Genomic DNA, 26729 nt, shown 5'->3' on the forward strand with positions numbered 1-26729 from the left:
GTAAAAACAGATTGTAGCTTCAGAAGAATAATGTCCATGAAGTTTGACCAGATTCGTAGTCCCTCATTTTCCAGTTTTGCTGATTTCATTTTTTTATTTTTTTTATTCTGGTTGTATTAAGCAATAGAAAAAAATATTCTGCAAGAATTTATACAAGCATACCCACTTTACGTACACTCGTGAGTACAGACACATTGGCATCTATTGGAAATGTTGGCCAGCTTGACATGGCACTGCTCCTGAACCATAAGTGGTTGTAAACTTGCCTAGGTAATCGGTTATACCTATAAATGACCCCTCAAGTACATGCATTGAGAAGTAAAAAAAGGTATTGCTTCACTTTAAGTACATTTTTGTTTTTACATACATGCTCTGGTCCCATTGTGCACTTAAAAGTGGGGTATAACTGTAATAAGTTATGTTGAGGTGGAACAAAAGGAACCAAATAGCACGCCAATAAACTTGCTGTGAGCATCACCCCTTGCTAGAACAGAAGGTATTCATATATCAATTTTATCCCTAATTCAGGATACTGGGAACATCAGTCTGTTGTGTTACGGTACAGCCAGATTACGTTATAATCAATTGTAATGCATTCAAAATGCGTGTTTGCAGGGGAGAAATTAGGAAAAAAGGAGGAAAATGCAAGAGTGTAAAAAAATAAAAAAGTATCACCTTGGGTTAAATTTACCTATAGTGTGTTAAAAACATGAGAAGCATATGCATTTCCAAACACACTGGTGTAAAATGGGTTCCTAAAGTGCATCTAAACTCAAAACCGAAAAAAAAAGTTATGCGTTGCAGCTTACTTGTCCTAAGGCTCCTTTCACACTGGGGTGGTGGGGGAATTGGCAGGTAAAACGCCGCTATTTTTAGTGGCGTTTTACCATCGTTTTAGCGACGGTATTTGGCTGCTACCGGGGTGGTTTGCCAGCGTTATAGCCGCACTGCCCCATTGATTTCAATGGGTAGGAGCAGTTTAGGAGCAGTGAATACACCGCTCCTTCACTGCTCCAAAGATGCTGCTAGCAGGACTTTTTTTTTTTACTGTCCTGCTAGCGCACTGATCCAGTGTGAAAGCCCTCGGGCTTTCACATTGGAAAGACAGCAGCGGCTGTTTCAGGGCGCCTTGCAGGTGCTATTTTTAGCGCTGTAGTGCCCACAAAGAGCCCCAGTGTGAAAGGGGTCTTAGTGTGGTGACTGCATTTCTTTTCTTTTTTTTTTTCAAGCTTCTTTGTTTTATTTTCACCTGGTGGTGCCTGTTCCTGGGTGGCTATGCCACTCCTCCAACTCCACTGTAATAAATCAAAGAATTGTATTACAAGCTCAGAATTACATATACTGGTAATTTTGATGTGAGCCTATGTTATACTGCTGCAGTATTAAACAAACTCCCCAAAAATGCATCTTCCCCAGTGTTAATGTCCAATAATGATAAACATTTTGTGATCCAACAAATGTGCTCAAATTCGTGAACCAACATACTTTCTTGTGTTACTCATGTGCTCCTGTGTCCCTTTTACCAATCACAAGGACAGGAACTCACCAGCTCTAATTGCCTCTCTTTTTACAGATTGGCAAAATAACACTTAATTGCAACTGTTCCAAAGAGAAGTCAGCTTAGCTTCCTCTCCTCCCTCTCCCTAGCATAATGCAGCCAAGTGTTATTAAAAAAAAAAAAACAGACCATATAGCGTAGTATTGTTAAAAGCTAAAGAATTTATTTAAAGCCAGTATGTGGAAGAACTTTGACAGGTCCCGCTGGCATGATGCACACTTTTGCTGCTAACAGAGTCACTGCCAGCCGCTCTATCGGTGTATGTTTCAATCAGAATGCCTGCTCTCCTCTGGATACTGCTAAGCCACTCCCCCACTTTAGACCAAACCTCTATGGAAGGATCCATGATTATCACCCTATTTTACTAAAGGGTACTCTTATAGCGCTGTCAATTTACGCAGCACTTTACATGTATATTGTACATTCACATCAGTCCCTGCCCTCAAGAAGCTTACAATTTAAGGTCCCTAACTCACATTTATACATACACATTCTAGGGCTAGTTTAGACAGGAGCCATTTAGCCTACCGGCATGTCTTTGAAGTGTGGGAGAAACTCAGAGTACCCAGTGGAAAGCCACACAGGCACAGGGAGAGTATGAAAACTCCAGGCATGTAGTGCTATGGTTTGAATCAACAACCCTAGTCAGAGCCATCTTTAACATGGGGCAAAAGGGCAGCTGCCCTGGGCCATATCATTGTTGTGGGGCCCAATGCAGCTGCCCCATGAGCCAGCACTGCCCTGCAATTATTTTTTCATGTGTAGTGGGTGCAGCTGATCCCCCCCCCCTCTCCTGGCCGGTTAATTAAAGTGGCCACGCTGTGACGGGACAGGCACAGCTGTGGGCTGTATGTGCTGCATCCCACAAGTTGCGCATCTCCCTCTGTCAGGATTGGAGTTGCTGTGAAAGGAAGTAATACAGAGTTACTCTGTGTTCCCCACGCTCAGCCCCCTTCTCTGGCCTGCAGTGCGGAGATCAAACACACAGAGCAAACTGTGTGTGGATTATTCACCTCACCCTTCTCTTGTCAGCAGGAAAGAGATTAATAGCGGGGGGCAGTGGCAGGATCTGGAACAGCTTTCAGAGGTGAGTTGGAGGCAATCGATGAATTGTAATGATGTGCAGTAACCTCTAGCAGCCAATCAGTGAGTGGTAATGATGTGCAGTAACCTCTAGCAGCCAATCAGTGAGCGGTAATGATATGCAGTAACCTCTAGCAGCCAATCAGTGAGTGGTAATGATGTGCAGTACATGAATTGCTAAAGAAAATTGTTGTGCTAATGTTGTATTGTATCACAGCTGCTGCCACTACAATCTAACAGAATATAGTGCAAATCAACAAACGAGTATAAAGTGCAGTGCTCAAATACAGTTATAATAATAATAATACTATATCAAGTGCAAATATTCCAAAAACATCCTTGTAAAGGTATTATTGCCATAATATGATAAAGTGCAAATGTGCTCATAAATGATATTGTGCAAAACCAACATTTAGAAAAAAGTCCATATATGAACTGTGATTATAAACGACCACTGTGTATCAAAAGATAGTCCAAATGGAGAATTTAGAAGTGAAATAAGTTCAAAGAGGGCTGAAGGCTATCGCTATATTATTATATTACATTATGGTAACAATACCTTTTACATGTATTTTTTTAGCATATTTGCACTATATGATATAGTATTATAACTGTATATGAGCGCTGCATTTTATACCTGTTTAATGATGTGCAGTAACCTCTAGCAATCAATGGGTGAGGGTTTATGATGTGCAGTAACTTCTAGCAACCAATCAGTGAGCAGTTTTGATGTGCAGTAATCTCTAGCAACCAATCAGTGAGTGGTAATGATGTGCAGTAACATCAAGCAACCAATTAGTGAGCCTGGACCAATCCTTTTTTATGTGTACATTATTAAAGTTTTTTCAGATAAAGACAGCCATGGACGGTTAAAATCTCGGCCGGTTCAGCAGGAACTGGCCAAGATTTGAACCATGTATGAGCAGGCTCAGTGTACTCAAGTTGATCTATCAACTTGGGTACAACCAGCCTGCTGGATTTTATATGTGATTATTAATAGCGGCTGTTAAACCTGCTAGTAATATTCACTATGTTCTCTTGGGGGGGGGGGGGGGGCGGCTTCCCTTATCAGGAGAATACAATGGTTTCACAGGAGGGAATCCTCTGTCAACACTGTCTGTGTTGATGGGGGAATCAAACCATTTTCTTTCCTGCAACCTCGACAAATTCGTCTGTCTATGGCCGGCTTAAGTCTGCTTGTGGTGGGCCCAAGAAAATATTTGCCCAAGGTGCAATCAATGTTAAAGATGGCCCTGACCCTAGTGCTGCTAGGCAAAAGTGCTAACTAGGGCTGCAACTAACGATTATTTTCATAATCGAATAGTTGGCCGATTATTGTTTCGATTAATCAGTTAATCGGTTAATAACCTTTTAAAAAAAAGTGGGTCAAATTGATGTTAATTTTCAACCACAGTGACGGGAAAATTTGGAAATAATTGAAAACTTCTTAGTCAAAGGAATTTTCAGACAGATGTATGAAATGACATTCATTTTAAAAACAGAATGTTAAAAACAAGTAAAAATTTCAAAAAATATTCTTTCATTCAGCGAATGTACAAAGATTTTTCGTCTGAATATTCTCATCTGAAAATTGATCGGTGTGGCCAGCATAAGGCACGGTACACACCTATGCAGTTTGCTTTTGATCTGTTTATGCAGTGCTTTTTGCTGTACATTTTGATTTTACCGCAATTTGCATTTTTTGCATTTTTTTGGGACAGATTAAAAAACACAAATTGCTGCAAAAACGCATTACATCCCCCCACAGTTAAAACCTTTTGTTTCAACTTGACCCTCCCTTCTAGATTGTAAGCTCTAACGAGCAGGGCCCTCTGATCCCTCCTGTATCGATTCGTATTGTAAGTGTACTGTCTGCCCTCATATTGTAAAGCGCTGCGCAAACTGTTGGCGCTATATAAATCCTGAATAATAATAATAATAATAATAATTACATGCTTTTACTGTAAGAGCAGCAAGGATATGGAATTCCCTTGCACAAGCGGTGGTCTCAGCGGGGGAGCATAAATGTGTTTACAAAAACTATTAGATACGCACCTGAACAGAATACAGGGATATACAATGTGATACTGACATATAATCACACACGTAGGATGGACTTGTGTCTTTTTTCAACCTCACCTACTATGTAACTATGTAACTAGGTCCAGTGCATTTTGCAGAAAAAAGCTGTTTGGGCTTAAATCAGACCTGAAATGGTGAACTAGCACGCACTGGACCCCTGCTGTGAGCTGCATGTGGCTCATATGTGACCCAAGCCTAAAACTTCTAATGTGGACACCTGCTCTGAACAGCTGGAGGAGTAGGAAGGCCCCCCTTCCCGAAAGCACCTCCCCATGTTGAGGGCACGCGGCCTGGTACTGCTCGTCCCCACCCCCTTTCCTGACCGACCGGGCTGCGTGCTCGGATAAGGGTCTAATATGGACTTTGGGGGGGGGGGACCCCCACGCCGTTTTTTTGGCATAGGGCTTCCCCTTTAAGTCCATACCAGGTGACGGGGCCAGCGACATGTCAAAGGCGGCGACATTGACCTCCTTCGCTAGTCCCGTCTACCTGGAGCCGCGTTCAAAATGAACGGACTTTTCTCCATGTGCGGGAAAGTCCGTTCATTTCAAAAGTCCGGCGGACTAGCGCTCAGACGGCCAGAGTCTGGCGGACAATTTTTGAGTCAAAACTACTTTCTAAGTCCGCCGGACTTTTGGGGAAAAAAAATCAGCCGGAGCCCACACACAGGCGGATTGTCCGGCGGACTCTGGTCCGCCGGACCAAGTCCGCCAGATAGTCTGATCGTGTGTACGCGACATTAGCATTCCGGACATGCCAGGAATGTAACAGTTTTTTTAAACCGTTAAATTAATGGGTAAGCCTGTAATAGGATTAGACCCTTACCCTGTTTGCCCAGCTGAAGATATCAGGGAAGCAATGGGCTAATATTACCAAAGTTGACTCTTTCATGAGGGGCTTAGGGATTGATCTATGTCAATTTTTTGGGTTAGAGTTGTAACTTTATTAGTAGCTCTTTTTGTACTATCTCCACTCTGCAGTTCATTCGTAAATAAGAGAAGAATCACAGGAATTACACTGTAATTCACAGCTGAAAACTATAATTGAAACCAGAATTGTTTTTATTATTTCCAGCCAGCACGTCCTAATATCTTATAGATAAACATATTCTGTCATTTATTATATCAAGCCCATGAAGTCAACTTTGACTTTTAGTAGCTCCAGTGTTTTGTTTGGTGCAGCTTTTTGTTTAGCTCCTTCAAATTCGTTAATAAACCACAAAAATTCAAGAGAAATATATAGAACACTTGGCAAGGAGAAAGAACTTCTTAAGCTGCCACTGTACCGCTTTGTGGTTAACTCAAGCCAACGAATAAACTTATTGCGAGTGTACTTTGTGGTAACATGATTATATTCAGCAAACATTCCATTTAGTTGTCTGTTATGTTTGTTTATTATTTTCAAAGAATCTAGGTCTTTTGCATATGGTTGATACTTAAAGTGGTTATAAAGGCAGAAGGTTTTTTATCTTAATACATTCTATGCATTAAAGCGGAGTTCCACCTAAAAATGGAACTTCCACTTTTCGGAATCCTCTCCCCCTCCGGTCACATTTGCTACCTTTCAGGGGGAGGGGAGAGCAGATACCTGTATAATCCAGGTATTTGCTCCCACTTCCGGCGCCTGCTCCGCCCCCCCCCCCCCCCCACTGTCTGCGGTGGGACCTGTGGGATTGTGCAGCGCGACTCGCGCATGTGCAGTAGGGAACCAGGCTGTGAAGCCGCAAGGCTTCACTTCCTGATTCCCTTACCGATGATGGCGGCACCTTCACCCGAGAGCCGAGGGACACATCGGCTTTGAGTGCCGACATCTCAGGCTCCCTGGACAGGTAAGTGTCCATATTTTAAAAGTCAGCAGCTGCAGTATTTGTAGCTGCTGACTTTAAAAAAAAAATAAAAAAATTGGCAGGACCTCCGCTTTAAGATAAAAAGCCTAGCAGCCCCCCGATACCTGAGGTCCATCTAGATCCAGCGATGTTGCACGAGAGACATGTTCGGCTGGCTGGGACTCTCCTCAGTGGCTGAGACAGCAGCAAAGCGCCATTGGCTCCTGTTGCTGTCAATCAAAGTCAGTGAGTCAATGAGGGGAGCGAGGGGATGAGGTTGGGCCGTGGGTCCATGTTTGAATGTACACACAAAGCTGCATCTTGGCTTGGTTTCCCTCATAGCAAGCTGCTTGCTGTGGGTGGCACTCAACGGGAGGGGCATGGAGAGCTGAAGAGGGACCTTAGAAGAGGAGGATTTGGGCTGCTCTGTGCAAAACCACTACACAGAGCAGGTAAGTATGACATATTTGTTATTTTGAAACAAAAAAACAAGAATTTATTATCGCTTTAAAACCGAACTCCTGGGTTTATGTTCCATTAGTTTGCTTGGGCCAATCAAAAATATTACCAGTACTAAAAAATGCGCCCGCTGTCAGGATCAGCTACATACAGTATATAGTGCTTTGTTCCAGCTACAATATGGGGACTTCACATTCCTGGAACAAAATCAAGTTGGGCTGAACCGTTCCCAGGAATTTTTATATTTTATGAATGAATGCTAAGCTTCCTCCGGCTAAGGTGACGATTCAGAGGCCATCCACCTACCTCTCCACCTCAGCCAACAAGAGACCAACAACCATGCCTTAGCTTGGCCTGCAAAACCTACAGGAAAGCATTTGAGAACTGAATACTGAGGAATGATCATATGTATTGATAGTTATGTTACATGGATACTTTAGTCTTAAAAAAAACTTTATTTCAATTTTGTCTTAAAAATTTAGTTCACATTCTAGTCGAATTATGATGTATAACAGAGCAGGATCCTAGTTTTGATACTTCTTTTAGAATTTTCACTGATACATATACGATGCAGAACACATTTAATATCTTTATATTATGAGACAATTGTCTCTCTTTAACATTTTTTGGAAAATTTATCTATACCTCCCAATCCAGGTATGAAGAAAGTGAATCGAAATCTTATACAATTAAGAGGAAATCCCCGATTTGGGACATTTTTCACTGGAACACTGCCCCTATTGGAAGATTTCTCTTTATGTCCTATTACAGGGAGGACTGTAAAATTGTAAATGTCCCTCCACTCTCTGTGCTTATGTCAGTAGCCATCAAAACAAATTGAGGAATGAATTTATTTTAATAGCTGTCTCATTATACAACACACTTTGACCTACAGGTAAGCCTAGATTAAGGCTTACCTGTAGGTCCAAGAAATATCTCCTAAACCTACGCGGTTTAGGAGATATTTACCGAAAGACAGGCACTGCTGTCGACGGCGCATGCGCCGTAGACAGCGGCGCACTGAGCGCGCCGCCGTCAATGGCGATATGCCGCGCGTGGCGGATCCCGTGCGCATGCGCGGGAGTGACGTCATCGCGGCTTAGGCGAATGACAGCGGCGGAGTGGCGAGACCCACCGAGAAGATGGATGCGCCGGACTACAGGGGACAGCGGTGACATCGCTGACTCCTGTGTCAGGTAAGTGACACATAATGGACTACTATGCGATGCATAGTAGTCCATTATGCTTTACTTTTGCAGGGAATGAAAGAGGAAGTAAACTCATCATGGTTTACTTCCTCTTTAAGGATGCTATTCAGTAACTGTACAGCAGGTTTTTTACTGATACTGTATATAAACCTGTATAGTCCAGCAAAGTAACAATAATATTGTATCATCCTACCTTGACATCACTGCAGTTCTGAATGTACTATACAAATACAAACTTTCCCAAAATAGTTTATTTCTTCTAACTAGGCGTGTCCCCATATGACAGTGCTTAGACCTAATCAGGGCCTTTTTTCTCAAACAATAGGTGCTGGAACTCAACCACGACCCCCGAAAACCCCTCCACCCACACACACCCTCCAAATCACATTAAATAGTGGGTGCGGTCATATTTCACGAACAGTAGGAGCTTCTTAAAGGGGCATTAATTAAAAGGATTGCATTACATACAGAGTGCAGAGCTGTCACTTGTAAACACAAAAACCGGACTTCTGTGTTTACAAGTGATTGTGATGAGCAGGCCCCCCCCCCCCCCCCTCCCCACCAAGGATCTGAGCTACAGATGGTGGAACTGAGTTCCACCAAGTTCCCCCTGAAAAAAAGCCCTGGACCTAATGATAAAACATTTGGGCACTGAGGACTTCTTTGTAGGAGTTGAGGGGAGTGTACTTGTATTTCCAGAACTTTCATTTTTCAACGTACTTGGGTCTAATGCAAAGGCTATGGCCTTCAAGATTGCTTACTGTACAGCTTCACTGATGCTAGTTATTGTTTGCTTCTTTTTTTTTTTTTTTAAAGTGTAAATTGTCGATTTAGTAAAATGTCCTCCTGTGTTTTTTTTCCTAGGTCTGGATGGTCCGTGTTTTCTAAATAGTGTGAAGGTACTGTTAACCTAAAGAAGGATGCCGCCTCCTTCGGATATAGTCAAGGTGGCCATTCAATGGCCTGGAGCGTACCCAAAGTTAATGGAAATTGACCAAGTATGTATGTCTTCCTTACTTTATTACTACTGTATAGATCAATACAAGTCTGAGTCAGAATTATCTATAACCTAAAAAGTATCTAAAAAAAACAAAAAAAAAACAAAAACACAATTACTTATGTACATAGCAGATTGAATATGACTGATGTGCTTTCTACTGCTGTTGAAGGGAGTCTGTCACAAAGTTAAAGTGTAACTAAGAGCAAATGTTTTTTTTCAGTTTTGGATAGGGGTGGAGAGGGATTAGAATCCATGTCAGTTTTTATTGCTGTCTGTGCCCCTGTAAGGCTGGGTTCACACTGGAGCGATGCGGGAACGTCGCAAATCCGCGGCGTTTTCCCGCATCGCATGCCTCCCGCCGGCAGTTCACACTGCCCTATGCGGACTGCTGGGAGTGTCAGTGAAATGTTAATGACACTCCCAGATCAGTTCGCAGAATCGCAGTGCGATCTGCAAACTTGGACAGGAATCGGATCGCATGGTGTGAACACCCATGCGATCCGATTCTGCTGCGGACCAAAAAAAGGGTCCCGTGCGAGTTTGCGGCGGGTGCGATGCGAATTCAGCCATACTATCTGTATGGCTGAACTCGCATCGCACAGAGATCGGATGTGATTTGCAGTGCGGTGCGAATCACATCCGATTCTCGCTGCCGCAGTGGTGTGAACCCAGCCTTAAGGAGATACAAGCTCTCTATTTGTCCTGTTTACTGTTGTAATTGAAAGTGAAAGTAAAAGAAAATCCCAAATTTTGAGTTGTACCCAGAAAAGTAATAGTGGGAAAATCTTCCAATGGGGACACTAGTTCTGGTGAACTGGGGGTCCCCAAGAAATTCCTTTAAAAGAGATTTTTTTTTAAAGAATTATACCTAGTTGGATGTAGCATTGGTGTGATACTGCATCTGTCCCCCAGCACCTCTACACCTCCAATGGCTCGGTTCTCACATCTCCCTGAGCAGAGATCTGGTGACTGACAGTCAGCTGTATTCTCTGCTCCCTACACATTCACTGAAACGCTGGGCTGTGGAGGGGGTGGGATCGGCCGACTTAGGCTCTCAGCAGCTCATTGAAAGGTTGAGCCAGGTGTCAGTCCAGGCATGTGGGTGGATACCGACTTTATTGTTGAGATCTTGCCCAAGAGTGGACCGGCTCTGTGACGTTCGCAGACAGTGGACTTCAGCCAGTTGTCTGCTAAACACGGGTCCCAGAAGTGTAGAATGAGCTGCAATCCGGTGATCCACAGAAGTACAGCCAAACGATCTTTGCTTGCACTTCTCCTTTAATTTGCTGGGAATTCCTGCTTCCTCCTGTTTGGCTATGGAACAGGAAGTGAAGGGAAATCCCGGCAATTGGACACAGGTGGTGACAAAAAAAATCTGACGGGTTATAACCCTCCCTTGCACTGTCCAAAATGAAAAAGAAAAAGTTTTGCCTATAGTTCTATTTTAATTTCAGGATCAAGTCACCTACCGAAAGCCACTACACCCACACTATTAGTTTTTATAATTTTGATTTAAATGCCTTTTACAATAAACTGAGGCCATTATAAAGCTCCCCAGCTTCATACAAGTTCCAGGAGTATCCTGGAGGATATTTTGCATGCACCACAGAGCATTTCTGGAAGCTACATGTCCCATGACTCAAGTGTAGTTTCTGAGAGGTGGTCACAGGTGGTTCTGTGGGCAGTGATGGGCCCATAGCTGTTTTACAGGCATACCCCACTTTTAAGTACACAATGGGGTTTTATTTACTAAAGCTGGAAAGTGCCAAATCAGGTTCACTTCTGCATAGAAACCAATGAGCTTCCAGGTTTTATTACCAAAGCTTAATTTAACAAGCTGGGGTTAGAAGCCCATTGGTTTCTATGCAGAAGTGAGCCTGATTTTGCACTTTCTAGCTTTAGTAAATAAACCTCATTGTATACTTAAAAGCAGGGTATGCCTGTACTGGGTGGGACTCTATGCAAATTGTATCCATTCATTCTCACCAAGCATGGTTCTTAACTTGGTGCTATCACTTGTCTCTGGACTACATAGGGAATAAAACATCTTGACAAAGTTGGATTTCTCCTTTTAAATACCTCTGTGAGAAGCCTCAGATGAAAGCTGCCATTCTCCTACTTTTCTGTACTCTATACTAGTTCTGGAGCAGTAGCAGTAAAGCTAAATAAATCTACCTTTACTGTCCGGAAACCTAGACTGGTTCCTAGAAAGCTTCCATCTGGGACTTTCCTATAGTTATGCCTCTTTAATTACTATTGCTGCAAACATCAGTAAAATATATTACAGCAATTTTGCTAGTTGTTCATCAACCCAATCTAGGTCGAATCATGAGCTTGATCAATCAATTTGCTCATCTCTATTTTTTTACCATTATTATTGATCTTCTGCTTTGATGTACAGTACAAATAAAGAATGCCAGTGTTTGATACAGGTGCCATTCAGAGAATGCTTTCTGAATGAATGTAAAGTGTTTTCAGATTGAAGAGGTGTACTTAGGTGTACATCCGTGTGTGTGTGTGTGGGGGGGGGTGCTTTTTTTTCGCCTGCATGGGATGCACAGGTGTTAGAGCATGTTTGCAGGCAGTCCATCCCATAAATGTCTATTGGGACGTAGCAACTATATGGACTCTGCAGCTGTGGGTGTTGGTGTGTACCCCAGAACTCACACTGTCTGTGTTTGGGGACACACACTCGCACGCACTTCCCTAAAATGTACAAAGAAAAAAAAGTTCTACTTAAAGTGGGGTACCCCCTAAAAAAAAAAAAATTAAGTCAGCAGCTACAAATACTGCAGCTGCTGACTTTTAATAATCAGACACTTACCTGTCCCAGGGTCCAGCGATGCGGGGGAACAAAGCCCCCCCCTCATTCTCCGCTCGCGGCGCCGTCATTCGTACTGTGGGCACTGGGAAGCCACATCCGGGCACCCACTGCGCATGCGCGAGCGGTGCCGAGCAGCCACCTGGGACACGTGACAGGTTCCAGGTGACTGTGCGGCGAGAGGGGAAGTGATGTCACCAGCCCAGGCAAGGAAGAAGGCAGACTACGAGGGACCCCCTAGCAACAGGTATTTAGAGGTGAGTAAAAAAAAAAAATGTTTCCAATTTTTTTATTTATTTTTTTTATTTAAAAATTCTTTTTTTTTTTTTGGTGGCAACACCACTTTAAGTTGCCCACAAATTCTTAAAAGGTTATTGATGCTATTTTTTTTGTTAAAGTGAGACAGTGTTGACTTTTTGTGTATGGGTTTTATTGATGTCTGTCTCCACTGGGATGACTTCTCTCACTTAGCGGTCCAGTGGACCCATATGTAAACTTAAAGTAAATTAGGCTGTAATATACCCTGTCTCGCTAATCAGACCTACTGTATTCTTAATTGTAAGCATAAACCTATTGACTTTTGATCACTAAGCACCACTCAAGGGAACCTGCATCAGCATGTTTTGTAATAAAGAAAAGTAATTTAGCTCTTCTATTGCCCATTTCCAACAAGACTGTTAACAGAGCTTTGACTTATTGCCAAATGTTGCTTTGTTTTTGTTTTTTTTTCTCAATTGAATGCAGCCAGGCTGCAAAAGCAGTGATCAATGTGTACATTTTTGTTCCTTTATTGTTGGTTTTTACTGTACTGTTGTACTGCAGATCAAGGTGAGTAGAAAATTCTGGACAGCTGCACTCCAAATTAAAATTCTTGTGCCTTTATTAGAACAACAGGATCACACTGTACATGTCACAGCAAAGTAATACAGAACCAAAAACAACTGGCGCATTTCACGCTAAACATAGTGCTTACTTACTCATAGCTTTGAGTAAGCACTACTTGCTTATTCTGGTGCCACAATTGGCACCTTTCAGGGGGGAAGGGGGTGCAGATACCTGTATAATACAGGTATCTGCTCCCACTTCTGGTAATAGACTCCCGCGGGGGGAGTCCTTTCTGCACTCCCCCCCCCCCCCACTGTCTCCTGGGAAACACACAGGTCTCAGGAGATAGCAGGAGCATTTAGGATGAGGAACGTGACTCGCGCATGTGCAGTAGGGAACCGGGAAGTGAAGCCGTAATGCTTCACTTCCTGATTACCTCACAGAGAATAGCGGCAGCAGCAGCCGAGAGCCGAGCAATTGATCGGCTTCGGCTGCCGACAACGCTGGACTCCAGGAAATGTAAGTGTCCATTTATTAAAAGTCAGCAGCTGCATTATTTGTAGCTGCTGGCTTTTAATTATTATTTTTTTCCCGCTTTAAGCTCTATCCTCCTTGTCAGCTCAGCAAAGTATTGTATCAAACCGGCTGACGGGGGGGCGTATGTAGTTATGGACACCCCCGCGGTATGAAGATGAGGTATTAAGACAGCTATCAGATATGCATTCTTATAAACAGTTGGACTCTTGTCCTGTTTTTCAGGTTCAGTCTAAAATAAAAATAAAAGTGGTATTGAGAGCTCTTAAAGATGGTATTATTGATAATTACACCCAGAAATCTTTAATATGCGATTATTCTGTCACACCGGTAATGTATATATTACCAAAGATTCATAAGGACCCTTTGAATCCCCCGGGCCATCCTATAGTGTACAGAGTCAGTCACCACTCCATTAGCACAATATTTTGATTGATGTTTCACTCCACTGGTAATCGATACCAGATCATATTTACGTGATACTGGTGATTTTTATATTTTTTTGAGAAAATTAGGAATATACAAGTGGGACCTGACTCTCTTCTAGTCACTTGGAACGTCTCTTGTCTCTACACTATCATTCCCCATGATATGGGTATAGAAGCCTGCGTACCGGCTACTGATATAGTCACAGTGCTATAATGATAAACAAATAGATTTTCCGCACGTGTTGCTTAAATTATACTGTGGCAGGTTGACACGATCCCGCGAGCTGTCGTAGCTGTACGTCGGTTCCTTTAACCACTTCAGGACCGCCGTATTGCCAATGTACGTCAGCACAATGGCACAGGCAGGCACAATCACGTAGATGTACGTGATTGCCTTCCAGCGGGTGGGGGGTCCAATCGGACCCCCTCCCGTTGGATACGACGGTCCGGTTCCCTCCAGGAGCGCTCCGTGATGAGGGAATGGCCGTTCGTTTTCGGCCACCCCCTCTGGATCGCTCCTGGCCAATGAGAAGCTTCCTCCCACTGTGTATTGTTTACACAGGAAGGAGGAAGTGATGTCATTCTCCTCGGGGCGGTCTTTTTGACCGGACTACGAGGAGAAGAGTAAAAGTAAGTGTGCACCAACACTACACTGACATGTAGGTACACACAGGCACACAAACCCCCCCCGATCCCCCCCCCGATCGCCCCCCGATCCCCCCCCCGCCCCCCCTCCCCCCCCCAGTCACAGTGTCACTGATTGCATTAATCATTTCTTTACTGATCAATGCATTCAGTGTCAGTTGTGACAGTAAAAACTGTCAGGACAGTTAGTGTTAGGTCCAGGGTAGCCCCCTATCACCCCCCAATAAAGATTTAACCCCCTGATTGCCCCTAGAGTTAACCCTTTCACCCCCTTTTGCCAGTGTCACTAAGCGATCATTTTTCTGATCGCTGCATGTGTCGCTAGGTAGCTAGTTTTTTTTTTAGGTTCACCGCCAGGTTTTTATATCGCTAGGTACCCCGATATACTACCCAATAATGTTTTTAACCCCCTGATTGCCGCTAGTTAACCCTTTCACCCCCTTTTGCCAGTGTCACTAAGCGATCATTTTTCTGATCGCTGCATGTGTCGCTAGGTAGCTAGTTATTTTTTTAGGTTCACCGCCAGGTTTTTATAGCGCTAGGTACCCCGATATACTACCCAATAATGGTTTTAACCCCCTGATTGCCGCTAGTTAACCCTTTCACCCCCTTTTGCCAGTGTCACTAAGCGATCATTTTTCTGATCGCTGCATCAGTGTCGCTAGTGTCGCTAGGTAGCTAGTTATTTTTTTAGGTTCACCGCCAGGTTTTTATAGCGCTAGGTACCCCGATATACTACCCAATAATGGTTTTAACCCCCTGATTGCCGCTAGTTAACCCTTTCACCCCCTTTTGCCATTGTCATTAAGCGATCATTTTTCTGATCGCTGCATGTGTCGCTAGGTAGCTAGTTATTTTTTTAGGTTCACCGCCAGGTTTTTATAGCGCTAGGTACCCCGATATACTACCCAATAATGGTTTTAACCCCCTGATTGCCGCTAGTTAACCCTTTCACCCCCTTTTGCCAGTGTCACTAAGCGATCATTTTTCTGATCACTGCATCAGTGTCGCTAGTGTCGCTAGGTAGCTAGTTATTTTTTTAGGTTCACCGCCAGGTTTTTATAGCGCTAGGTACCCCGATATACTACCCAATAATGGTTTTAACCCCTTGATTGCTGCTAGTTAACCCTTTCACCCCCTTTCACCAGCGATCACAGTATAAGTGTCACTGGTGACGCTGGTTAGCCAGTTAGTTATTTAGGTTCCCCGTCAGGTTTTTATATAGCGCCAGGGACCCCCATATACTACCTAATAAAAATTTGAACCCCCTGATTGCCCCTAGTTAACCCTTTCACCACTGATCACCGTATAAGTGTTACGGGTGACTCTGGTTAGTTTGTTTTTTATAGCATGAGGGCACCCACCATTTATTACCCAATAAAGGTTTAACCCCCTGATCACCCGGCGGGTGATATCAATTAGGTTTTAGGGTCAGGGTCTGCGTCGCCCCAGGCAGCGCTAGGTTAGTGCCAGTACCGCTAACACCCACACGCAAAGCATACACCTCCCGTAGTGCTATAGAATCTGAACAGATCAATATCTGATCTGATCAGATCTATACTAGCGTCCCCAGCAGTTTAGGGTTCCAAAAAAACGCATTGTTAGCGGGATCAGCCCAGATACCTGCTAGCACCTGCGTTTTGCCCCTCTGCCCAGCCCACCCAAGTGCAGTATCGATCGATCACTGTCACTTACAAAACACTAAACACATAACTGCAGCGATCGCAGAGTCAGGCCTGATCCCTGCCATCGCTAACAGGTTTTTTGGTAGCATTTTATATTTAAATCTGGAAGGCAGTGCTTGGTTTTCGGGGTCCCGTACGTGGCTAGGCTCCCAAAAAGTCCCCCACATGTGGTATCCCCGTACTCGGGAGAAGCAGCAGAATTTATTTTGGGGTGTAATTTGACTTCTGCCCATAGCATGTGTGAGCAATATATCATTTAGTGACAACTTTGTGCAAAAAAAAAAAAGTTTGTAATCTTCCCGCAACTTTTGGCAAAATATAAAATATTCCATGGACTCAACATGCCTCTCAGTAAATAGCTTGAGGTGTCTACTTTCCAAAATGGGGTCATTTAGGGGGGTTTTGTGCTATTTTGGCATTTTATGGCATTCGAAACTGTGATAGGTAGTGAGGAGTTAAATCAAAAATTTGCACCCTTAGAAATCCTGAAGGTGGTGATTGGTTTTCGGGGTGCCGTGCGCGACTAGACTCCCAAAAAGTCCCACACATGTGGTATCCCCGTACTCAGGAGAAGCAGCAGAATGTATTTTGGGGTGTCATTTCACATATGCCCATAGCATGTGTGAGCAATATATCATTTAGTGACAACTTTGTGCAAAAAAAAAAAGTTTGTAATATTCCCGCAACTTGTGGCAAAATATAAAATATTCCATGGACTCAACATGCCTCTCAGTAAATAGCTTGGGGTGTCTACTTTCCAAAATGGGGTCATTTTGGGGGGTTTTGTGCTATTTTGGCATTTTATGGCCTTCGAAACTGTGATAGGTAGTGAGGAGTTAAATCAAAAATTTGCACCCTTAGAAATCCTGAAGGTGGTGATTGGTTTTCGGGGTGCCGTGCGCGACTAGACTCCCAAAAAGTCCCACACATGTGGTATCCCCATACTCGGGAGAAGTAGCGGAATATATTTTGGGGTGCAATTCCACATATAACTATGGCATGTGTGAGCAATATATCATTTAGTGACAACTTTTTGTAAAAAAAATTTTTATTTTTTTTTTTGTCATTATTCAATCCCTTAGGACAAAAAAAAAAAATATTCAATGGGCTCAACATACCCATCAGCAATTTCCTTGGGGGTGTCTACTTTCCAAAATGGGGTCATTTGGGGGGGATTTGTACTGCCCTGCCATTTTAGCACCTCAAGAAATGAGATCGGCAGTCATAAATTAAAAGCTGTGTAAATTCCAGAAAATGTACTCTAGTTTGTAGACGCTATAACTTTTGCGCAAACCAAAAAATATACGCTTATTGACATTTTTTTTACTAAAGACATGTGGCTGAATAAATTTTGCCCTCAATGTATGACTAAAATTTTAGTTTATTCGATTTTTCTTATAACAAAAAGAAGAAAATATCTTTTTTTTTCAAAATTTTCGCTCTTTTTCCATTTATATCGCAAAAAAAAAAAATCGCAGAGGCAATCAAATACCATCAAAAGAAAGCTCTATTTGTGGGAAGAAAAGGACGCAAATTTCGTTTGGGTGCAATATTGCATGACCGCGCAATTACCAGTTAAAGCAGCGCAGTGCGAAATTGGAAAAAGACCTCTGGTCCTTAAGGTGTTTATTGGTCCGGGGCTGAAGTGGTTAAGCGGCGCAGCAGGCGAGCGGCGCAGTCTCGATAAAAATCGCAGATTGCCGCCATTACTAGTAAAAAAAAAAAAATAATAATAATAAAAATGCCATAAATATATCCCCTATTTTGTAGATGCTATAACTTTTGTGCAAACCAATCAATATACGCTTATTTTGCGATTTTTATTACCAAAAATATGTAGAAGAATACATATCGGCCTAAACTGAGAAAAAAATTAGCTTTTTTTTTTTTTAAAGTGGAGATATTTACAAAATATTGTGTTTTTTTTTTTTTTCCTTTTAAATTGTCGCTCTTCTTTTGTTTAACGTGTAAAAAATAAAAACTGTGCAGAGGTGATCAAATACCACCAAAAGAAAGCTCTATTTGTGGGAAGAAAGGATGGAAGAATTTTGGGTACAGTGTCGCACGACCGCGCAATTGTCAGTTAAAGCGACACAGTGCCGTATCGCAAAAAATGACCTGGGTTCCAATGTCGCACCCCCGTACGCAAATATATTTCTGAATATGATTGAGGTCTCATTTACCGTGCCTTGCAAAAGTATTCACCCTCTTGGCATTTTTCGTGTTTTGTTGCCTCACAACCTGCAATTAACATGGATTATTTGAGGATTTGTATCATTTAATTTACAGAACATGACCACAACATTGAAGATGTTTTTTTTAATTGTGAAGCAAACAACAAATAGGGCAAAATAACAGAAAATGTCAATGTGCATAACTATTCACCCCCCTAAATAGGGGTGCACCAAATGGCTTTTTTGGTACCGACATACAGGAGATGGTCAGACTGGGGACATGGTACAAGAAATAAATGCAGCCTCACCAGTGCCCGGCAGATGCAGGCAGCCAGTGTCCCCATTGCAGGCAGCCAGTGTCCCCATTGCAGGCAGCCAGTGTCCCCATTGCAGGCAGCCAGTGTCCCCATTGCAGGCAGCCAGTGTCCCCATTGCAGCTAGCCTGTCCCGGGGAAGAGAGGAGAGCTGCTGCCGCCTGGTTGATTGGAGCACTGGGAAAATCACAGCTTTCATTTCAATAGCTGTGTGTTCCCAGCCGTGCGCCGTCACATACAGCCCCTCCTCTTTTTCCGGGCACTTTGATAGACAAATCACCCGTCCAATCCTGGGACAGTAAAGCCGCTGGTGTATACAGAACTGTATGTGGCCAGAGGTCTGGGGGCGCTGATGGCGCCGGAGACACTCCCAGCTGGGTGGGGCAGGCGAAACGCGTGTTTGGAGCACTTGGAAGTGATGTCAACAGTTCCTGAGTGTCTCTGAGTTCTCCAGGAGGCGTTGGGAGCCACTAGCGCCCTCGGACATCTGGCCGCATATAGTACTGTATACTGTACACCAGCGGCTTTACATGGATGAGCAAAAGACTTCTTAACATTGTGAGTGTAATTCTTTTTTTTTTTTTTACATTAAATTTGTGATCCTTCTTTTTTCTTTTTTTTAAAAGGCAAAGTGCATGTTAGTTTCATTTTTACAGTACACTTTAGACTGTACTGTATTTTTTTAAGTGCAGGTTAATTTGTTTTTTTGTATTGCCATAATCATTTTTAGATGAATAAATGGTTGTGGAACGAATCATCTTTTCAGTTTAGAGTTTTCATTATTTCTTATGGGGAAATTTGCTCCCACCTACTAAAGCTCGTGATTAGGCTTTGGGAGAAGATATAAGTGCTCTTACTGTTTTCATTTTCTTTTTTTCAGAAAAAGCCTTTATCTGCTATCATAAAGGAAGTCAGTGATGGGTAAGTAGATTTCTAAAATTGTTGCATCTCAGAAAATGGCTCAGTAAATGCTTCAGTATTGCAACAAGAATGATTGATGTACTTTAATAATTATTATTTGAAATGCATTGTAATTGTCCTGGGTGAGCCAAACATTAAAATGGTTATGGTCAGTCTACTGCAGGGGTGCCCCACCTTTTGAAGAGCGAGGGCCACTTAATCGACTTGGTAACCGGTCATGGGCCACAATGAGCAGAGCGGGTGGACGAGATGTCCATGTCCACTCTGCATATACAGAGCGGACATGGACACAGCCCACTATACTCTTATTTTTTTTTAGCGGATGGGATTGGAGGTAGGACACAAGTCGTTTTATGCCTGCCACTCCTTAAGAGGTGTATGGAGGGTCGAATTGGGCCGGACTGACCGTGTGAAAGGGGCCCAAGGCTGCTTTCACACTGATGCGCTGCGTTTTTTTCTACACCGTGGGTGCAACGCAGTGTACCTTTTGGCTTTCCTGCACTTTGCAATAGACTTCTATTATATTCTGCAGGTGTGGTGCACTTTCTGAAAGCTCACCAAACTCACAGGTAATAAAATAAGTCATGGCTCAGTGCAGGTAGCCCCGCAGGTGCACTGCGCTGCACCTGCAGATCAGTTTGAAAGCAGCCCAGTTACCACTGCAGAAGAGATATGCCCATATATACACTGTGATTTTAGTAATAAAATTACCTTTAATAACCGTATTCTATTCCATCCCAGAGCAGGAGGTCGTGGGCCGCATCAGTTGGCTCTGCGGGCCACACGTGGCCCCCGGGCCACTGGTACGGCACCCCTGGTCTACTGTGTATGTGAACACTGACGTCTGGATGGCTGCAGTTACCCAAAAACTTGAAATTAATAGGGAAAACAGATAATTTTGTATAAACAATATCTCAATAGTCACTAGAATGTGTCACGAGGTCTCAAGATGACTAACACTAGTTCATATGGCACATGGGTCTGCATGAACAATGAATATTGTATTATATGCCAAATTCAATGCCTGCACACATTTAGATCACTGAAGTTTATTGTTTACTGTTTGTTGTGCCCTTGTCCTCAGTATTGGTTACATCGCCTCTAATGGTTGAACATCAAAGTTCTTTAAAGTATCTCATTGACAAGTTAAAAAAAGAGGGGCGGGGGTTTTGTATGGGTGGGGGCAATCAATGTACTGCAGTATTGATAAGCTGCCTGTTAAAAAATTGCATTATTAAAGGGATTGTAAACACTTATGTTTTTTCACCTTACGGCCCCTTTCACACTGGAGCGACGATGTCGGCAGTCGCTGCTTTACCATTGTATTTGCAGAGGTATTTGGCTGCTAGCTTTTAACCCCCGCTAGCTACTGAAAAAGGGTTAAAACCACCCGCAAAGCGCTGCTGCAGCAGTGCTTTGCCAGCGGTATAGCCACGCTGCCCCATTGATTTCAATGGGCAGGAGTGGTGGACTAGTGGGTGGACTCATCCACTTTACCAACCGCTCAGTGTCTGCCAGCCCTCTCTGCCAATCCCTCCACTAAATTCCGCTCACCCAACAAATAAAATTCAAAGTACTAACAACAACTTGCACTGCTATCAATCTATCCAATCAGGACATGAGAGACCAGCTAGAGCTGGTGTGCTCATTCTCGACCAGAGGATGACAGCGTTGACGTAAGTAAAATGGGGGAGGGGGGGGGCTGCAGCACTACAGAAGGTTTTCCACCTTAATGCATAGAATACATTAAGGTGACAAAACATGAGGGTTTACAACCCCTTTAAAGAGAAGGGTTTTTATGGATCGTCTAAAGATTAGGAGCTAGTCGGACAGATTGGGGTAGGGAGCTCCAAAGGATGGGAGCTCAGGAGACGTCCTAGATGTAGGCATGGGAGGAGGTGACAAGGGAGATAGAGAGCAGGAGGTCTTGGGAGGACGAGCAATTTGGTGGATATTTTGAGACCAGATTAGTGATGTAGCTGGGGGCCGGGTTGTGGATGGCTTTGTAAGTTGCTGTTAATACTTTTGAATTTTATTTGTTGGGTGAGCGGAATTCAGTGGAGGGATTGGCAGAGAGGGCTGGCAGACACTGAGTGGTTGGTAAGGTGGATGAGTCTGGCAGCAGCGTTCATGATGGACTATATCCCTCTATAGTGTGTACTTGTACTTGTCTCAATTATTAGCACTCAGTGGCAATCATATTTGTGTGTTTATAGCCCTATTGGCATTAGGGATGAGGGTCTAGTTCACTGCAAACCAGGGCTGACCATGATCTCTGGCTGTTTGCCTGCACGCCGAGGCAATCCTCTGGTTGCTGTAGGAAGGCATACATTTAATGGCAGTATTATTACCTCCACTAACCTCCACCATCTGTCCCGCTTCCCCTTTCCCATTGGTCATGGCCATACTTGCTCATTTATGTCACCATGGATCTCCTACCCCCTTGTTTAAATTCAGCTACCAGGAAATGTCAGTTGTGCCAAAAGTCTATCAGGAGCGCATTAGTCGGCGCTTGCCATATTTTATTTCAGCGGCTCTGCAGGCATTATTCATCATTCTTAACGTGGATCTCCATCACTGGATGAAGTGATTGATGATTTACACTGTGGGACCTTTTTTTTTTTTTTTTTTTTTTTCATAAATGACTTTGTCAAATATGTTGTGTATTTTATATATAGTTTATATATATTTTTTTGGAGTGACTAGGGGAAGAGGCCCTTGTCCCTAGCAACATGGAGACAAGGTGCTTTGCCTGGCTGCATGCTTAGATAAGGGCCTGGTATGGTTTTTGGAAGGACCAAAAATATACCCCCCCTCCCCATGCTTTTTTTTTTTCTTGTTTTTATTTTTGCAGAGGCTGGGAAATGTAATTTAGGAGCATTTTTTTTCCTTTGTACATGCCACTTTGCCTTCAGTACATCCAACAGCTGTGCTAGTTCATATGCAGTTTTAAAGCATCCCCAGACAGGTTTTTAATAGACATTGCACATTTTCTAGTGTTGCACTTAATGCCAAAGTCCAGAAGTTCAGCTACTTTATAAAAACTGCAGGCATACCATGAGCTAAGTCCACTGAGGAGCATGCCACCTTGTGGACTTGTCTCTTTAATTTACACCTGAAAGGTCCATTTTACTCCAGGAAGATAAGTACTGGACTCTCTGGTCTTGGCTACTTCAAGAGCAGAGTTGAGGGCACTGCTATGTGCACCCACCCCCTCCTTCTGCTCAATAACAGAAGCCTTTGTATTATGTGAACTCATTCACAAAATACAAAGGCTTCTGTGTATGGGCAGTAGAGGGGAGCGGTGGGCATAGCTGCACTGTGTGCTTCTCTCTTCTCACAGTATAATGAAGATAAGTCCAGGAGATGACATACATCTAATTGTACTTAACTCTTATGCCCTGTACACACGGTTGGACTTTCCGACGGAAAATGTGCGATCAGATCTTGTTGCCGGAAAATCCAATCGTGTGTGGGCTCCATCAGACTTTTTCCATTGGAATTTCCGACACAAAATTTGAGAGCAGGATCTAAAATTTTCTGACATAAAAATCAGATTGACGAAAGCTATTGGCTACTGCCCTCTTCATAGTCTCGTCGTACATGTTGTACGTGACTGTGTTCAGAACGATTAGATTTTCCGACAACTTTGTGCGATGTGTATGCAAGACAAGTTTGGGCTAAATTCCGTCGGAAAATATCCAACGCATTTTGTTGTCAGAAAGTCCGACCATGTGTATGGGACATTAGTGTGCCAGCACTTTTTACAAAGTTGCTGAATTCAACTTCAAGCCTTGCTCCCCTCTAAATTTTTTATTTTTGTTTAAATGCTTTTGGTATATGCTCCCCCCCCCCCCCCCCCCACACACTTTTTGTTTGGATTTCTTTATTTCTCAAAATGAAGAAATTGGTAAATATCAGGAAAAACTAAGGCTAAGACCTAAATGTTAATTAACAAGGAAAAAATAAAAATACTGTGTTGCGGTTTTTATTAAACACTAGATTTAAGCCAAGGTAGAATGCTGATCTGCTACGCATTTATTTTTCACTAAAGAAAACAAACATAGAGCAGTATAGAAAAAGCAAAATAAACTCATAGAAAACCACTGACATTAATGGCTTTTATTTGTGAACCCTCAAGGAGCTTAGCTCATGTGGAATTATTATGTATAATTTTTTAACACTCTCCAGTGACCTATAACGTTCAGTCTGAAAAAGTGTTAATAGATTCTGATGGATGACTGCTTCAGTTTATTTGACAAGTTTCGTCCATCATGACTAAGTTCCAGTTGGGTCCAATAGTAAAAATATTATACTAGAATTGTGGTTGTGCATTGGCCCATAAATACACGTGTCAATAAATCATATACATAGAAAAGCAGTTTATTTTTTCATGTTTAAGCTTTTTTTTTTTTTTTTCTTTTTACGTTGGTCTTAAGCTATATACTTGTTTTTATAACTAGCTTCAGCTTGCCAAAATTATTATTATTTTTTTTTAAGGAAACATGACCTTTTTAATTGTTTAAAAAAATATTCAGCCTATATTAATAGTAAACGTCTAGAAAAATCCAATATTTTTTTAAATCCTATAATGTTGTTTTTCAAAAAATATCTAATCTTATAATCAGTAAATGTCCACACATTCTGCCTCAGATCTCCCAGGTAAAGCTGGCCATGCAATAATATTTCATCAAGAATTAGCTGACATTTTCTATGCAGGTGGCCCTGTGGGCCCCTCCCAACCGATATTGGGGCTTTCATTTGGTGGTAATATATTCTTTGAGACATTATTGACCAGTGATTTGGTTTAAAAAAAAAAGAATACTATACCACCCATTACATTTATTCTGCGATTTGCCCCCCTCTTATCATAACACCCAAAGTATGATATATGTTTTTTACATTTTTTTGTTTTTTTTTTAAAACAAATTCACTGCAAAAATCTAATTTACGAAAATCCAACACAAAAAAAAAAACTAGCTGAGGAGTTAATAAGGGCTACTAAAACAAAGGGTTAAATAGGGAGTTCAAAATCCTAAACCGCTCAATTTCAATTTTCTGGTCATAATGGTGGCATATGACAACAATGTATCATTTATTAAAGTTAGGGGGAAAACACTGCGCTAAAGTTAAACATATATAAAAAAACGGCCTCAACAGCCAAAAATAGCAGCTAACACTAAAAACAAACCAAGTTCAACAAACAAAGAGAAAAAATTTGTGTAGCGCTTCAATAGTAATAAGTGTAATCAACATAAATTGAAAAGAATAATCAAATAACAAAAATCATATAGTTAATATAAATAATTAAAGAAAAAAGTCCATAAGATGGGCACCAATTTCACAATAAAGCTGGTATGGAAATGACTGGACCGTCATAAGGCAAAAACAGATCGCACTAAGCAGATGTGTTCATGTAAGTCAGCTTGTCTGTAAACGTCAAAGAGGGTAGATAAATACTTCTTACCAACTCTGTTGGACTCACACAGTCGTATGACAGTTGAGTCTGAAAAGGCTTGAGGTCACAATCTGGGACCAAGGAGTATATGGAGGGAGGTCCGTTGGACTGGTGGAGGAACTTCAAACGGCTGTATGCTCAATGGTGTGTTTCACAGATGGAACATCGAGGTAGTTTGAAATCCAGCTCAAACGCGGCCCATTACACCGATACTCCAATCACCCCAAGTGGGGAGGAAAATGTTTGGGGGTTTAGACCAAAAAGAAAATAAAAAATAAAAAAGAGCTCCACATGGTGCGGGTCAAACGGTATAAAATGCGAATTTATTGAAGTCAAAAAGTTATTAATGACTTGGTGATCACAAAAATAGAATAAAATAAAGTTAAAAGCAATGTAGGGTGCCAACAGCTAGCCCAACGCGTTTCGACATAAATGTCTTCGACAGGGCCCCTGTCGAAGACATTTATGTCGAAACGCGTTGGGCTAGCTGTTGGCACCCTACATTGCTTTTAACTTTATTTTATTCTATTTTTGTGATCACCAAGTCATTAATAACTTTTTGACTTCAATAAATTCGCATTTTATACCGTTTGACCCGCACCATGTGGAGCTCTTTTTTCTTTTTTCTTTTCTTTTTGGTCTAAACCCCCAAACATTTTCCTCCCCACTTGGGGTGATTGGAGTATCGGTGTAATGGGCCGCGTTTGAGCTGGATTTCAAACTACCTCGATGTTCCATCTGTGAAACACACCATTGAGCATACAGCCGTTTGAAGTTCCTCCACCAGTCCAACGGACCTCCCTCCATATACTCCTTGGTCCCAGATTGTGACCTCAAGCCTTTTCAGACTCAACTGTCATACGACTGTGTGAGTCCAACAGAGTTGGTAAGAAGTATTTATCTACCCTCTTTGACGTTTACAGACAAGCTGACTTACATGAACACATCTGCTTAGTGCGATCTGTTTTTGCCTTATGACGGTCCAGTCATTTCCATACCAGCTTTATTGTGAAATTGGTGCCCATCTTATGGACTTTTTTCTTGAATTATTTATATTAACTATATGATTTTTGTTATTTGATTATTCTTTTCAATTTATGTTGATTACACTTATTACTATTGAAGCGCTACACAAATTTTTTCTCAATGTATCATTTATTAACAAGCACTGATGCCCGAACACCTGTTTTTATTTGATCAGTACTGAAAATGTTGCTAACAGCAGTTTTGAGGCACAGATCAGATCCTCATCTTTCAAACTGATGGCATTTCCTGGCAGTTATGCCTATTGATACGTCCCCAATGGGTAAGGACTCTAGGGTGTATGAGGTACGTCCTTGGTCCATAACTGGCTAATGCATATACCGTTGTTTTTGATCATTCATTTGTTGCAAATATTTTAATGTAAATAAATAGATAGTGTGTACATTTTACGATTGTAAAGGGTTAGATATTTTCTCACACCGTGCCCCTAGTTCAATAGCTTTAACTTGCTGAGGATTTAAAAATTATAAGAACATTTTAGTCTATAAAAAACAGGTTTTTCTCTGTAGCAACAGGTCATTGTTTATTTTCATTACATTTAAATTTTAGGAGTGCAAAAAATGTGTACAATTTATATGTGTTGTATGTGTATTTACAGTGTGTGTGTGTGTGTGTGTGTATGTGTAATAAATATATATACCCACAATATAGTTAGAGACAATGTA

The 26729-nt window shown here is 42.2% G+C and overlaps 1 protein-coding gene across 4 annotated transcripts in view; it reads left to right on the top strand.

Moving 5' to 3' along the window:
- The window catches only part of ELMO1 (engulfment and cell motility 1), a 568419-nt gene that overhangs the window by 106017 nt on the left and 435673 nt on the right, over positions 1–26729 (top strand). For all 4 annotated transcript variants that reach the window (XM_077491651.1, XM_077491655.1, XM_077491653.1 and 1 more), the window contains exons 2-3: positions 9080–9213; positions 19522–19562. In XM_077491651.1, coding sequence (XP_077347777.1) covers positions 9136–9213; positions 19522–19562 — 119 coding nt within the window. In that variant the 5' untranslated portion in view covers positions 9080–9135. The remainder of the gene's footprint in view (positions 1–9079; positions 9214–19521; positions 19563–26729) is intronic.

This window comes from Lithobates pipiens, unplaced genomic scaffold (genome assembly GCF_037356315.1).
Source record: "Lithobates pipiens isolate NorthernLeopardFrog02 unplaced genomic scaffold, aLitPip1_a1.2 Scaffold_19, whole genome shotgun sequence".
Lineage (NCBI taxonomy): Eukaryota > Metazoa > Chordata > Amphibia > Anura > Ranidae > Lithobates > Lithobates pipiens.